Source organism: Schistocerca gregaria, chromosome 5 (assembly GCF_023897955.1).
Source record: "Schistocerca gregaria isolate iqSchGreg1 chromosome 5, iqSchGreg1.2, whole genome shotgun sequence".
Classification (NCBI taxonomy): domain Eukaryota; kingdom Metazoa; phylum Arthropoda; class Insecta; order Orthoptera; family Acrididae; genus Schistocerca; species Schistocerca gregaria.
This window is the reverse complement of record NC_064924.1, coordinates 424,485,330-424,502,284: the sequence shown is the minus strand read 5'-3', so window position 1 is coordinate 424,502,284 and position 16,955 is coordinate 424,485,330. Positions and strand designations below refer to the sequence as shown.

The 16,955-nt window shown below is 41.9% G+C and overlaps 1 protein-coding gene across 1 annotated transcript in view; it reads left to right on the top strand.

The window, feature by feature from the left end:
- LOC126273369 (BRD4-interacting chromatin-remodeling complex-associated protein-like) overlaps positions 1 to 16,955 on the top strand; it is a 424,917-nt gene that overhangs the window by 130,874 nt on the left and 277,088 nt on the right. Inside the window, exon 2 of the mRNA XM_049976919.1 lies at positions 12,577 to 12,771. Within this exon, the coding sequence (XP_049832876.1) occupies positions 12,588 to 12,771 (184 nt within the window). The 5' untranslated portion in view covers positions 12,577 to 12,587. The remainder of the gene's footprint in view (positions 1 to 12,576; positions 12,772 to 16,955) is intronic.

Here is a 16,955-nt window from a genome sequence, read left to right as displayed (position 1 = left end):
TGCTATTGTTTTCGAATTGGGATGAGTTGTTAAGAAAAATATTTCATAACTGAATACATATGTACTGTGAAGCTACTGTGCAATGAATACTTTTTTCCTTAATGTTGAAGTACCCCAAAATATGATGCTACATGAAAACAGTGAAGGAAAATAGGCGTAGTAAGCTAATTTATTAATATGTTTATCACCAGAATTTGCAATAACCCTGTAGCGTAAGTAGCTAAACTAAAATTTGCAAATAATCATAATGGCATTAGTAACTGAACTCAACCGTTTCAGTAGATCATCAATGTGTTTCTTCCAGTTCAATATCAAATAGTGCACACAATCAAAAATTTGGAGTGTTCTGCCTTAGCTATAGACTTCTGTTCGAACTCTACAGGGTGATTCAAAAAGAATACCAAAACTTTAGGAATTTAAAACTCTGCAACGACAAAAGGCAGAGCTAAGCACTATCTGTCGGCGAATTAAGGGAGCTATAAAGTTTCATTTAGTTGTACATTTGTTCGCTTGAGGCGCTGTTGACTAGGCGTCAGCATCAGTTGATGCTAAGGTGGCGACCGCTCAACAGAAAGCTTTTTGTGTTACTGAGTACGGCAGAAGTGAATCGACGACAGTTGTTCAGCGTGCATTTCGAACGAAGTATGGTGTTAAACCTCCTGATAGATGGTGTATTAAACGTTGGTATAAACAGTTTACAGAGAATGGGTGTTTGTGCAAAGGGAAAAGTTCTGGACCGACGAGAACGAGTGATGAAAATGTAGCACGCATCCAGCAAGCATTTGTTCACAGCCCAGCTACCTGAGAGCTGCAAATTCCACAATCAACTTTACGGAGAGTCCTACGAAAAAGGTTAGTTATGAAACCTTATCGTCTGAAAATGGTTCAAGCACTGTCTGCAGCTGATAAGATTAAAAGAATCGATTTCTGTGATTTTATCCTTGCTCAAATGGAAACAGATGAATCTTTCGTTTCAAAGATTGTGTTTAGTGATGAAGCAACTTTCCACACGAACGGGAAAGTAAACCGTCACAATGCCTGTATATGGGGCACTGAGAATCCGGGGGAAACAACTCAGTATGAACGTGACTCGCCGAAGGTGAACGTTTTCTGTGCCATTTCAGCCAATAAAGTTTTTGGTCCCTTTTTCTTCGAAGGTGCTACTATAACTGGACTACAGTATCTGGAGATGTTAGAGAATTGGCTGTTCCCTCAGCTCCAACAAGAAGCACAACAATTCATATTTCAGCAGGATGGAGCGCCACCACATTGGCACTTATCTGTCCGTAACTACCTGAACGTCAACTACCCGAGGCGATGGATCGGCCGCCAGGCAGCCCGTGACAGAGCACTTCATCACTGGCCTCCAAGAAGCCCTGATCTTACCCCCTGCGATTTTTTCTTATGGGGGTATGTTAAGGATATGGTGTTTCGGCCACCTCTCCCAGCCACCATTGATGATTTGAAACGAGAAATAACAGCAGCTATCCAAACTGTTACGCCTGATATGCTACAGAGAGTGTGGAACGAGTTGGAGTATCGGGTTGATATTGCTCGAGTGTCTGGAGGGGGCCATATTGAACATCTCTGAACTTGTTTTTGAGTGAAAAAAAACCTTTTTAAATACTCTTTCTAATGATGTATAACAGAAGGTTATATTATGTTTCTTTCATTAAATACACATTTTTAAAGTTGTGGTATTCTTTTTGAATCACCCTGTATTTTCATTAATGGTGTACGCCATTTACTGTACAGAACTGTACACACTGTGTTTTATTAAAATTTAACGAGAGTTCATTTGCAGAGAACCACTTACAATTTTCGCAAAGACATTATTAAAATTTCCTCAGCGATTCCTCGTTTGGTGGGTATGTTTACTGTACTTGGGCCGAGCTACCACCGGTAGTGGGTCTACCGTAGTAAAGGGCGTTGTGGTATAAGTGGAATTATATTTAGTCTACTGAAAATCGATAGTTTTTTATTTATTTGGATATTATGTATTTTAATAGAATCACTGCCATATTGTCTCGTTTTTTTCAAGAACAATGCCATATTTAAACAAATATTTTGTTCCTGACAGCTTGACTGACAAAGAGTACAACTGAAAGCAAATATAGCAGGAGACAAAATGATAGATTACTCGTGGTGCAGAAGAAGCTGCTGCGACTATTTCTCTATCGTGATGTCATTGTTGTTGTTGGAACGTGCTGTAAGTAGAGGTGATTTCATATAGTCACGAGGCAGATATTTCCCGATGACGAGGCTTCTACGGTAATTACAGAAACCTAAACATGTCTCCTAGTTACTTCCTCCGCTGTATGCCTCCGAGTAAAAATGATTACCGCAGGTAATGTTCATTTGAAAGAAGCTTTTTTTGCCTTATCTGATAAAAAGCGTAATAAAGAGGAAGACTCGTCTCTGCTACGTATTTCGCTACGTAAGCAGCGGTGGCAGGCACAGGACTCTCATTCGGAAGGAGCGGGATTCAATTTTGAGTCCTGACATCCATATCTAGGTTTCGTGATGCTTCCTTAAACAGATTAACGAGACTGCGTGCTGGTTTCTTCGAAAGCATTTCGACTGTTTCCCTTCCCGTGCCTCGTTCAGTCTGAGTTTCAGCTATTCTTCAGTTACCATATCGTCCACGGAACTTCGAACTATAATCCTCCCCTCTTTTCTCTGTAGCCATGCTGAACACAAGGTATAAAGTCTTCTGTTATGCATTCTTCCTACCTGTTTGACCCTAAGAAACACGTAAACAGTTAAATAACAAAGTGAAAACCAGGTCGAAAACGTTTGTGGTGCTCCAAGCAGTTATCCAACACAACGAAACAAAAACTGACGTTTAAAAATACAGATGGTTAAAGTTGCCAATATAGGAATTATATTACACAAAAGATTAACAGATTCGCCAATTACAAGTCCCGCAGAAACTGTGCCTAAGCAGTCACCTCCTCTTTTTCCCTTCAGACTTTTGCTTTTATAAGCCCGATTAAGGTTCAGTTTGAGATGTAATTCAGTGCCTAATAGTACGACAGAGAGTCTGTTTCAGACTGCCGATTACTTAAACACGCAAATCAGTTTATAGTATGTGAGTGAACCAGGTTCTTTTGGAGATATTAACACAAGTAACATAACTAAACAAAAATTACTAAGCCTCGAAACGAGCCTAAGGCCAAAATTAGTGAGTGATATGGTCGAAGCTATTACTAAAATAGAAACTACAGTCTTGGAGCATTGCATATCAGATAATATCATTTTGTCTAAACAACGCAAATCTGGAGTTGCATTTCTTCTATGTTACATGTTTTTACTGACTTTTAACATATATGAGAAACTTTAGGCATGACATTTCAAAGCAAACCAAAAGTGAAGTCTGGATTCATATCCTGACAACTATTTGAGTTAATGCGCGTAAAGTATACGTTATCTAAATCTCCTTTACTCTGTTTCGACTTAACTTAGAAAATCAAACAGCTTCTAATTTGACTCATTCCAACAATTACAGATTGTGTGCCTAATATCGATCTTACAGTATGGGAATCGGTGGATCGATGGGATTTGTGTCACTTAGGAACATCGTACACGTTAGACTGTTCTCTGTCAGGTGAACACTTACATGATTGTAGACCTGTCATCACTTGCTTGAAAAGATGTTTTATAGTTTACATTAACACAATGTATCGTATTACAGACAAGGAAAAACTGTTTATTGTGTTTTATAAATTGTAATGAGGCCGACAGGAAGAGAAAAATGGCTATGCAGGGATGGCTAGAGGACAAATGTCAGGATGTAGAGGCATACATCAGTAGGGATAAGATAGATACTGCCAACAGAAAATTAGAAAGACCTTTGGAGAAAAGAGAACAAATTGTATGAATATCAAAAGCTCAGATGGAAAACAAGACCTAAACAAAGAAGGGAATGAATATAGGTGGAAGGAGCATATAGAGGATCTATACAAGGGCGATGTATTGGAGGCAATATTATGGAAATGGAAGAGAATGTAGATGAAGATGAAATGGGAGATATGATACTTCGTGAAGAGTTTGACAGAGCATTGAAAGACTTAAGTCGAAACTAGGCCCCAGGAGAAAACAACATTCCGTTACAACAACTGATAGCTTTGGAAGAGCCAGCCCTGACAAAACCCTACCATCTAGTGAGCAAGATGTATGAGACAGGCGAAGTTCCCTCAGACTTCAAGAAGAATATAATAATTCCAATTCCAAAGAAAGCAGATGTTGACAGGTGTAAAAATTACCCAACTATCAGTTTAATGAGTCACGGCTGCAAAATAGTAACACGAATTCCTTACAGACGAATGGAAAAACTGGTAGAATCCGACTTTGCGGAGGATCAGTTTGGATTCCGTAGAGATGTTGGAACACCTGAGGCAGTATTGACCCTACGAATTATCTTAGAAGATAAATTAAGGAAAGGCAACCTTACGTTTGAAACATTTGTAGAGTTAAAGACAGCTTTTGACAATGTTAACTGTAATAATCTCTTTTAGGGGAGCAGTGGTTGGGAAGGGAGTGAGATAGGGTTGTAACCTATTCCCGATGTTATTCAATCTGTAGATTGAGCAATCAGTAACGGAAACAAAAAAAATTCGGGGTAGGAATTAAAATCCATGGAGAAGTAATTAAAAATTCGAGGTTTGTCGACGACATTGTAATTCTGTCATGGACAGCAAAGGACCTGGAAGAGCAGTTGAACGGAGCGGACAGTGCCTTGAAAGGAGGATATAAGATGAACATCAACAAAAGGAAAACGAGGATGATGCAATGTAGTCTAATTAAATCAGGTGATTCTCAGGGAATTGGATTAGCAAATGAGACACTTAATGTAGTAGATGAGTATTGCTATTTGGGGAGCAAACTAACTGATGATGGTCGAAGTAGAGAGGATATAAAATACAGACTGGCAATGGCAAGGAAAGCGTTTCTGAAGAAGAGAAATTTGTTAACATCGAGTATAGATTTACGTGTCAGGAAGTCTTTTCTGGAAGTAGTAGTATGGAGTGCAGCCATGTATGGAAGTGAAACATGACGATATGTAGTATAGACAAAAAGAGAATAGAGGCTTCCGAAATGTGGTGCTACAGAAGAATGCTGAAGGTTAGATGGATAGACCACGTAACTAATGAGGAGGTACTGAACGGGATCGAGGAGAAGAGGAATTTGTGGCACAACTTGAGCAGAAGAAGGGATCGGTTGGTAGAACAAGTTCTGAGGCATCAAGGGATCACCAATTTAGTATTGGAGGGCAGCGTGGAGGATAAAAATCTTATAGAGAGACCAAGACTTGAATATACTAAGCAGATTCAGAAGGATGCAGGTTGCAGTAGGTTCAAAATGGTTCTGAGCACTATGCGACTTAACTTCTGAGGCCATCAGTCGCCTAAAACTGAGGCAGGATTCGAACCTGCGACCGTAGCGGTCGCCCGGCTCCAGACTGTAGAGCCGAGAACCGCACGGCCACTTGCAGTAGGTACTTGGTGATGAAGAAGCTTTCACAGGATAGGGAAGCGTGGAGAGTCGCATCAAACCAGTCTCTGGACTGAAGACCACAACAACAACAATTATTAATTATGCTGCTTTATGATGACCTGACAGACTTTCAAGTGTATTAAATTGATTTCGGTGAAGATAAAGACCTTTGGATTTGGAATTGATTTCAAATTACCAAAATCAATTAGAACAACTGGCTGTAGATACAATAATGATAAACTGAGAGTTAGTTACCTTCATGTTCCATGGATAATTTTGCATAATAAATCTCCATGATGTAGAACGAGTCATTTTACATTCATATTGCAAATTAATTTGTGCATCTATTGGTACTCTAAAATTCATCATGAGTTTATTTTTCTTTCCCCGAACTGAAAATAAGATGTACAAATTGAGCTGGAAATTCCTACCCACCACCTTTTACACATTACAATCATAGTAATTCTTCTACGGAATAAAAGGAGTTATCAAGAGAAACTCTTTTAATATAAAACTTTTTATCCTCCATTATAAGACATATAGCAACTTACTTCCCCATTTTTTCCATCACTACGGAAGCAACAAGATACACAATCTTACTAAAAGTATTCGGACACTCCTATGTAATGCGGAGCTGATGACTACATGTGTCGAGAGGTAGGCTCACCAGTAGAAAACGAAATGGGGAGCATTAAGTTGCCTGTAGAAAAGCTGTAATAGCAGGATGGATAGGTCAGAGTAATTCAGTGGCTTCGAACGTGAACTACGTATTGTGTATCACCTGAATACAAATCCTTCAGTGACATTTCAATCCTTCTAAATCGGCCCATATCGACTGTTGATGATGTGACTGCGAAGAGGACACGCGAAGGAACAACCACAACTAAACCAAGACCAATTAGACCTCACATACTGACGGATGGTGGTTGTAAGGAATCGGATAAAACCAATGGGAGGAATCTCTCGTGAGTTTGAAATAGCTACCAGCAGATGAGCAATGGCTGTGCGTAGGGAATTAATGTGGTACAGTGGTCGAGCAGCTCCTCGTAAGCCACGCACCTCTTTTGTCAGTGTTAAGCGACGCTTGAGGTGGCGTAAAGAGCGACGCCACAGGACAGTGGATGACTGAAAATGAGTAATTTGGAGCGTTGAATCAAGCTATACCTTGTGGCAATGCAACGGAAAGGTTTGGGTTTGGCGGATGCCTGGAGAACGCTACATGCCACCAGGTGAAGTGGTAACAGTGAAGGGTGGAGGAAGTGTTTGGAGTTATACAGTATGCGGGTATTTTTCGTTCGTTAGGGTTTCGTCCCTTAATGTGCTTAAGAAAAATCTAAATGCGGAAGGATATGAAAACATTTTACAGCATTGTGTACTGTGTGAAGTAGAGGAACAATTCTGAGACGATGGTTGTGTCGGCAGGTCAAAGCACCCTGCCGTAAAGCAGTCTTGGTTAGGCAATGGTTTATTGACAACATTCCTGAAATGGACTGGTCGCCCAACCTGGGCGCTGTGGAACACTTAGGGATGTGTTAGGGCGTCGCATTCTTTTCATAGCCCGGCACCCAACGAACTACCTTCTCTGGTTTCGGATCTTGAGGAAGAATGGGCTGTCATTTCTCCAGACATTCGGACACTCCGTTGAAAGTCTCCCCAACTGAGTTTAGCTGTCATAAAGATGAATGGTCGGCATTGACCATATTAATGTCCACTAACTGGTGTCCCGATACTTTTGATCAGATAGCGTACATTACATGTTCCATTTGTCGTCGTGTTTGTAAAGCTCGTTGACGCCTGTTTGTCCACAGTGCAAAAATTGTACATCTAGTGGAGGATGCTAAACTCCGTATTTGGAGGTAAGGGATTGATGAAAATAAGTATTTTTTTTTTATTTGCATAACTTATTCCTTACAGTAGCTGCTCAAAGTGACCCTGCGTTAAAGCTACGCATAACATTTTAACACTGTGTCTCAAATATCTCTACTGTCTGTTATACAACGGGGAAACATACTCTCAATCTACCAGAGAGTTTCCCTTCCGTTACTGATGGGGTTTCACACACTAACGGCCTCTTGTAACTCATACAAATAAATCCACCATGGACAGAAGACAGACGATTCTGTATTTTTACGAAGTTAACTCTACCAAAGCCGATGCAGAAACATCAACAGTTTACTGACACGGCATCACACAAGTTACTACTTCGAGACTTCGTGCGTTGCTTCCTCATTTAAAAAAAGAAAAAAAAGTACAGTTTAGGACTGTCCACGCTCTGTATAATTGTGGCGTTAAATGTCGACTGGAGGGACAGTCAAGTGCCCTATGAGAAAATAAACGCACTACCTGAACGAGATGATGACAAACGATATCTTGATTTGTATCATACCTACCGCCGTTTTTCGGTTTTACTGTTCTGGTCCATTACAATACATTACAAATTGCCTCTCCATGCATTCTGTTGCATGCTCTGATCGCTCTGTTTTGCTGAGAAATATAGTTACTACTGCTGGGGTTCTTCAACATTTATATCGATACATTTATAACGATATATTTATATCTCGATATTGTGTTTTCATTGCTATTACTTCACTTATAAAACCATAAAAGCAGTGTAAAGTGTTACAGGAATAATAAGGCAATCGCTTCAAACCATTCTTCCGCGGTTTTTTTTCGGTTTTTCTAACTAGATGTTCGTAGAGTGAGTCAGCTTATACTGCGTGAATGAAACTAGGCTGCATTCACTGAGCTTCAAAGAACTGGCGCAGAAACAAGTGAAAGCAGACACGAGTGCATAGGTATGTCGAACAATGAACGCGAATCTCTGCCGACAAAGGAATTTTTGATTTGGTAAAATTCACTGCACGTAACCAAAGTACTGGCTCGCGGGACCGAAACAAAAGAACGATGCAATATGCAACGCAAGCCACGACTCACGATGCAGGCAGCGCTTGTGGTTCACTTATCGTTGTACACGGAAAGTGGACTGAAAACAAAGCGTCGTTGTGTTAAATTAACAAATAATCATTGACTCGCAGTTTTTTGCAGTTTGGAGAATATTTATACAACATAACTTTTTCGTGTTCCACGTAGAAAATTTGGAACGAGTGGAAATAGAAACCGTGACGTTTGTACATTTAATATGTGGACCTTATCACTTCGTTTGATTCTCAGTATTCTCACGTACCATTCACATTACTGTTGCTACTAAAAACTTCTTTATTCTACAATTCAGCCAAGAGTTCCTAATCTAAAAAGTGCGAGGACTGTTTGCAATCATTTTAGCCTCATAGACTAACAAGTAGCTTCCTGTAGGGCTACAGTGGGTGAATCAGTCGACTGCTGAAGACTCAGAGGCCGTTTTCGCTAACGTGACAACCGTGGCGCGAAAAAGAGAACTGATAGCTAATCGACAGAGCAGAGCAACACGTTGTAGGTAATCGCCTGATACTTGTTATCATCGATGGTCTTCGTTTCTTTTCTCCGTTTGATTAAGGACGCTTTCCCTCGGTACTCCAGTTAGCATGTTTTTCGTCAATCCCCACTGCCACAAGGAGTTTATTCCACCTCATCACGCAAGTGTAAATGTGGTTTGTATTCTACTCTCTTTAGGTGAATGCTACTTTAAAAAACATTTTCGTTCGCAGCTTAATCGACAGCCATTCCTTGTCTTTAGATGATGATATCATTGGCTAGTGATTGTCTCTCATATCCTTACCTGAAAAATATTTTCTTCATGGCCAGAGACATAAAAACATTCGAGCTTTAGAGGAAGTAACACAAAAGCATCGACCCCGTAATAGTTTCATTCTTCCTACCTTCGTACTCTGCCGCACTTACTTCCAACGTCACACTTACACACGCTACTCGTCTTATTTCAGGATAACTTTAATACCCAGCTCCTATGAGAACATTAAAACGGCTACTACATAACGTAAGACTTAAAAAATCCTCCTTTTCGATCCATGTCAGACTTTCTCATCTCCCTTCTCATTTCTTTTCCTCTCCAAGCTCAACTTCGAGTCACCTCCCCATATAGCCATCCCACTTCCTTTCCCAAACACACTCCAACGAAAGCAAACATTCTCAAATCCGAATGTATGGTTCACTTCGTCGTTTTAACAAGGCTCACTACACATTAAAGTTTAGATTGAACTATCCCCGGAAGATTCAGAATTTACCATTCAACGAAAGATGCAGGCAGACTCCACTTATCATAGGTCAGCTGGATAGCTCCTTATAGACAGAGCAGGGATCTATACACGTAGGGACGACATCGTGATACGTGGTTAGACAAACACTACAACGAAACAACCCATACTTCGGAAAATTTAATCCTCTGCCCACATTTATACGATGTTGTGAGTCAACGAGATATTACACTCCTGGAAATGGAAAATAGAACACATTGACACCGGTGTGTCAGACCCACCATACTTGCTCCGGACACTGCGAGAGGGCTCTACAAGCAATGATCACACGCACGGCACGGCGGACACACCAGAAACCGCGGTGTTGGCCGTCGAATGGCGCTAGCAGCGCAGTATTTGTGCACCGCCGCCGTCAGTGTCAGCCAGTTTGCCGTGGCATACGGAGGTCCATCGCAGTCTGTAACACTGGTAGCATGCCGCGACAGCGTGGACGTGAACCGTTTGTGCAGTTGACGGACTTTGAGCGAGGGCGTATAGTGGGCATGCGGGAGGCCGGGTGGACGTACCGCCGAATTGCTCAACACGTGGGGCGTGAGGTCTCCACAGTACATCGATGTTGTCGCCAGTGGTCGGCGGAAGGTGCACGTGCCCATCGACCTGGGACCGGACCGAAGCGACGCACGGATGCACGCCAAGACCGTAGGATCCTACGCAGTGCCGTAGGGGACCGCACCGCCACTTCCCAGCAAATTAGGGACACTGTTGCTCCTGGGGTATCGGCGAGGACCATTCGCAACCGTCTCCATGAAGCCGGGCTGCGGTACCGCACACCGTTAGGTCGTCTTCCGCTCACGCCCCAACATCGTGCAGCCCGCCTTCAGTGGTGTCGCGACAGGCGTGAATGGAGGGACGAATGGAGACGTGTCGTCTTCAGCCATCAGAGTCGCTTCTGCCTTGGTGCCAATGATGGTCATATGCTTGTTTGGCGCCGTGCAGGTGAGCGCCACAATCAGGACTGCATACGACGGAGGCACACAGGGCCAACACCCGGCATCATGGTGTGGGGAGCGATCTCCTACACTGGCCGTACACCTCTGGTGATCGTCGAGGGGACACTGAATAGTGCACGGTACATCCAAACCGTCATCGAACCCATCGTTCTACCATTCCTAGATCGGCATGGTAACTTGCTGTTCCAACAGGACAATGCACGTCCGCATGTATCCCATGCCACCCAACGTGCTCTAGAAGGTGTAAGTCAACTACCCTGGGCCAGCAAGATCTCCGGATCTGTCCCCCATTGAGCACGTTTGGGACTGGATGAAGCGTCGTCTCACGCGGTCTGCACGTCCAGCACGAACTCTGGTCCAACTGAGGCGCCAGGTGGAAATGGCATGGCAAGCCGTTCCACAGGACTACATCCAGCATCTCTACGATCGTCTCCATGGGATAATAGCAGCCTGCATTGCTGCGAAAGGTGGATATACACTGTACTAGTGCCGACATTGTGCATGCTCTGTTGCCTGTGTCTATGTGCCTGTGGTTCTGTCAGTGTGATCATGTGATGTATCTGACCCCAGGAATGTGTCAATAAAGTTTCTCCTTCCTGGGACAATGAATTCATGGTGTTCTTATTTCAATTTCCAGGAGTGTATTTAACTGAAATACACAACCTAAGGAGCCGCTGAATATTGGAAAACAGAAATTTAGTGCACTCTAAAGTAACTACTTTCTTCCATCCCTACTCTTTGATAGACTAGAAATCTTCATCATGAACAATACTACAAACTAGGTGTAAAGATTAGGATTTATTTATGCTGTCACCAACGCTCCTGTGTTTGCCTTTCAAAAAAGACTTTATTCCACCGAAAAGTGTATCTGGCCATTACTACTGAACAATGTCCACTATGTGGGTGGAGTGAGAGGGTTGAAATAATAATTAGGAAAAAAATGTGCCAACATCAAAAATATTTCAGTCTTTTCTTTTTTTTTAAGTCAACAGTCTTTTGACTGGATGAAGCACGCCAAGAATTCCAATTTAACTCAAGAACGTATCCCGTGGTGCACTGCTGTGGATCCTTTCTTCCCACTGCTTTGGAGACTGTTAGTACATGGCAGACTGCTAACAATTTTCAGATTATGGAGAAATTGTGAGCTGTGAAGAATTTGCAGACTTTACAAGACTTGTGTACAGTGGAAAATTTGTGGACTGTTATGAATTTGTGGACTGTTGTGAATTTGTGGACTGTTGTGAATTTGTGGACTGCTGTTGTGAATTTGTGGACTGTGGAGAATTTGTGGACTGTGGAGAATTTGTGGACCGTGCAGATTTGTGGACCGTGCAGATTTGTGGACCGTACAGATTTGTGTACTGTGGAGATTTGTGTACTGTGGAGAATTTGTGGACAGTGGAGAATTTGTGGACAGTGGAGAATTTGTGGACAGTGGAGAATTTGTGGACAGTGGAGAATCTGTGGACTGTGGAGAATCTGTGGACTGTGGAGAATCTGTGGACTGTGGAGAATCTGTGGACTGTGGAGAATCTGTGGACTGTGGAGAATCTGTGGACTGTGGAGAATCTGTGGACTGTGGAGAATTTGGAGAATGTGGAGAATTTGGAGAATGTGGAGACTTTGAATAAAGTGGAGACTTTGGAGAATGTAGAGATTTTGGAGAGTGTGTGGAGCGTTTGGGGAGTTTGTGGAGAGTTTGCGATGTGTGTCGAGAGTTTGGGGATGTGGGGAGACTTTGAGATTTTGAGAAGTGTATGAGGAATTTGGGTGTGTGTTTGTGGAGAGTTTGAGGAGTGTTTGATCATACGCCGAGAGGGGGAGGGGAGGAGGACCATGGGGAGTATAGGGAGAGTTTTTTGGTGGTGTATGAGGCGAGTGTGTAGAGTTTGGGAACTTACAAAGACCGTCATCTGTTGCAGGCGGGTGCAGCATGCGCCTGTTCCGCGGCCGGCGCAGCTCGGAGACGCCGTCGCCGCAGCCGCAGCCGCAGCCGCCCCCAGCCGGAGGGCAGCAGAATGGCGCCGACAGCCCGGCCCCAGGCACCGACTTCCAGACCGTCAAGGCGGTGCCCGCGCTCGTTCTCGAGGAAGCTGGCCCCCGCGAGGTCAAGAAGAGTGAGTACACTTGAATAAATGTAGTTTTTGCAATTATTGCTTATATTGAGAAATAATACGAATACAATAACTTTTTACAGAAGCAATTAATTGATTATTAAGCTAGCAATACAGTTGTTAGCGGAAGACCGCGAAATTTTATTTTGGAAGTTACAGTGTTATTGCTTCCTAACCGATGGTGACAGGTTTTGTACTTGCTGAAAGGTATGGTTTGGCCACTCATTGTTCACACGTAGCCAGTCGTGACAGCTATTTAAGAGCCGCTACACTAAAAAACAACGGTGATTTCAATACTTTCCCAACAGAAATTGTCACTGTAGAGGTAACAAGTATTTCCTATAACCATAAAGGAATAGTTGGCAGCTTTGACAGTAAGTAATGTCCACACTGCACTCCAATAACATAATCGATTACGGCTGGTTACATCTCTGTTGTCGTCTGTGTTGGTGTGGCTGAAGATCCAACATCGTGTTACTAGAGGAGGCCGAAATGCACGCGTTTTAGCTCACGCAGGCTGGCTTGAGCAGTGAAGAACTATACTGACGTGAGGTCTGCAACATGAAAAGGAATTAGAATTGAGAAAGCGGACGGAATTAGTTTCATATTTAACTTTAATTCATTAATGATGAACGTCGCTCTTGTCGGTACATGTTCACAATATCAATCTCAATAGTAACTGAATATGGCGCCTTGCTAAGTCGTAGCAAATGACGTATCTGAAGGCTAAGTTAAACTGTCGTCTCTGCAAATGAGAGCGTATGTAGACAGTGAACCATCGCCAGCAAAGTCGGCTGTACAACTGAGGCGAGTGCTAGGGATTCTCTTTCTAGACCTGCCGTGTGGCGGCGCTCGGTCTGCAATCACTGATAGTGGCGACACGCGGGTCCGACGTATATTAAAGGAACGCGGCCGATTTAAAGGCTACCACCTAGCAAGTGTGGTGTTTGGCGGTGACACCACATTCTGCATACCACAGCATCTTTAGTGATTGTCAGACAAGCTACTACATTTCACTTAACATCAGCTCGCTTTCTCAGCAACAAGAAAATTTAAATTCTTATTCTTTTTTAAATATTCGATAAGATAATGTGTAACCTATTAATAGTTACAAGACGTGCGGAATTATTGTAGTTATATCCCTTTAAGAAATTTGAGAAGTACTTTTAAACGAATGTATAACTTCCTCTTTTTCGCCGTTCGAGCCCAACATTCTACCACTCGTATTACTGTGGGTCGGTTTGGGTGAACGTTATTACTTGTAATGTGGTTTGTTAGCCACTGCCCATTTCAGTGATAACTGTGCACTAATTTTCCAGTCTATACCCTGAATAGCACATTCAACTTGTGCAGAAGCATTTCCACTCAAAGCAAATTTCTGTCTAATTTCGTTAATATTCTCCAGTAGGTTCTTTTTACGAAGTCACAGTTCACACGACTAGACACTTTGGCGAGCACAGTTTGAACTACTCTCAACAGTTCCATTACTATAAAACCTTTTTACAAATTCACTCTAGGATATTTACCATTTTTTATTCGCCAGAGTCAAGAAACAAGATCACTATGCAAAACTTTGGATATAACTTACACTTCCTTGACAAACCACTTGCAACAATACACTGGGTGTCCCTCCTAAGAGTCGTCAGGTCTACTTTCTCTAGTGTTTTGAGAGATATATGCAATGTGGTTTTTGTGTTGTGTAGCTGGAGTTGTCCCGAACAAACTCTGCTCTTTACGTCTTTTTTTCGACACCCAATGGCGACGGAAAGCGTCGATTTGTTTCCTCTTACGAACAAAATTATTTTTAAAGCGGAATTTTTCGTGCACATACGATAGAGCGGTTTCAGATTAGTGTAGCGCAATATTCGTCTCATCGGCGTATATTAACAGCGACCTTAAAACGCGAAGAATTATCGGTACTCTAGCACCAACTCGAGTGCTACTCTGGCCCACTCTGTTGCTACCGCCAAGCAGAAGCTCTGCTCAGTCGTTTCTAGAGTACTGGCTGTTCTTCCTGTCTTAATGTGCACCTCAATACATTTCGATAAAATGATTATCACACTTCACTAATTTGGGATCGCTCTATCAAATGGGTACGAAAAATTGTATTTTAAAAATCATTTTGTTCATAATGGAAAACAAACCAGCGCTTTCGTCGACACTGGGCTTCGCATGAAAGTACTGATGAACAGTATTTGTTTGGGGTGCCTCCAGCTACACATTCCAAAAACTAAATTGCAAATACCTGCCTAAACACAAGGGGAAATGCGTTCGACGATTCTTAGAAAGGACACCCTGTATACATCTTCTCACGGCTCCCGATACATACGCAGACAAGGGGCAGCGAGTTACAACAGATCCACATCTCTCAAAGAATACAAAATTAAACGGAAGTAAAGTGTACTGAATATTGTCTCGAATCAATTGTCAATTAGTTGGATACACAAACAAATAATTTTACAGGTATTAATTTCATGATAGTGGAATTACAATCAGGAACGATTTGGTAATGTTACCGGCTAGTCAACAGGTATCTCTAGTTTGTCTCCTAACAATCCACAGAAATAAAGTTTCATCACAAGATTTTACAAACATCCAACATGTCTTGTGTTAATCACTACGAAACTTGAAACCGTTATGTGAAAATAGGTAAAAAAAAGCTGCGACTGTATCTTCGTTAAATGTGGTAGTGTGGTTGGCAATATAGCAAAACAATAATGCTAAAAATTAAGACGGTTCAGAAATAATAATTCAAACCAGATCAACAATAACTCCATAAAAGCTTATTTAAGTCGTGCTGGACAAGAGAGAGAGAGAGAGAGAGAGAGAGAGAGAAAACTTTATTGCGCTGCAACTAATTGTGACAACTTTCGTCGTCGTCTGGCAGAATTTAAAGAATTAAGAAGTGTATACCAAGCATGTATAACTACGGAATATAATAGACAGGGCTGCTGAAACAAGTGGACGCGGTGTATGGCACGACTTTATCTAGCATCAAAACACACCGCTAATATCCATTACGAACGAATACACAACCATATCGAATTATTAAAGGGACAAACTGGAGATGTTACGTCACCTACAGATGTCAGAGAGAATGTTCTACAGTAGTAATCTTATATTACTTTAACACTTCCATCAGGTCATTGCAAACTTAGATTTTATTCAAGAGAATTAAAGTGCACCGAAACAGATAAATAGATACGTGTCTAAGTAAACATGGGAGTATCTAAATGTGAGACAAACTCGCTCCACATTTGCAAGTGTATAGGACAAAATAATCACAAACATATGTCTTGAGAAGGTGTCATGAAAGTAATCACAATACTCAACAACAAATTTAAAGTGAGAAGAAAATTATTTAATATGCAAAAAACCAAAGAAGGAAATAAGACCCTTTTAAATGGATAAGTAAACACGGAAAGCAGCTCACTGTTTGCATTAACACAGAAATTAGTGTAACAGCATCCCAATGGGTAACCATCAAAATAGTGCAACACTATCTCCTTTCCCCATAAACTAATTGAACCCTTCCAAATAACATATAATCATCATCCACTTTTCCCATCACTTAATACCCCTGTTCCCTCTTTATCCACTGTCTCATATGTATTCCAGCCGTATCCAACATATTGTAACTACTTACCACTATCACTGTAACACGACTCTCCCAGTAGTTAGCACACAGGGCTCGCATTCGGGAGGACGACGGTTCAAACCCGCGTCCGGACATCCTGATTTAGGTTTTCCGTGATTCCCCTAAATCGCTTTAGGCAAATGCTGGGATGGTTCCTTCAAAAAGACACGGCCGACTTCCTTCCACATCCTTCCCTAACGTTTTGTCTCTTCCCCTGAATCAACCAACCGTCTTAACATCGTGTTTAATAATACGCAGTGTTTAATAAATAAGCTATTGTCTCCTCCCTCCATTCATTGAGGAGAACAAAGCTGAAATGTATCAGACAACAGGTTGGCAACACTTCTATACACAAACGAGGTAACGGACATAAAGAAAGCTAGCACGTCTTCAATCAAAGCCGCCTCAGGTTTCGTGATGACCATTTTAACTGACTGCTTGTAGAAGTAATGAAATGTTGACATCATATGATAATCACAGAACTAAGTCTGCAAAGTAAGGAAAATGAAAAATTTCGACGTTAGTGCACGTCGAATTTTCGTAAGTGAAA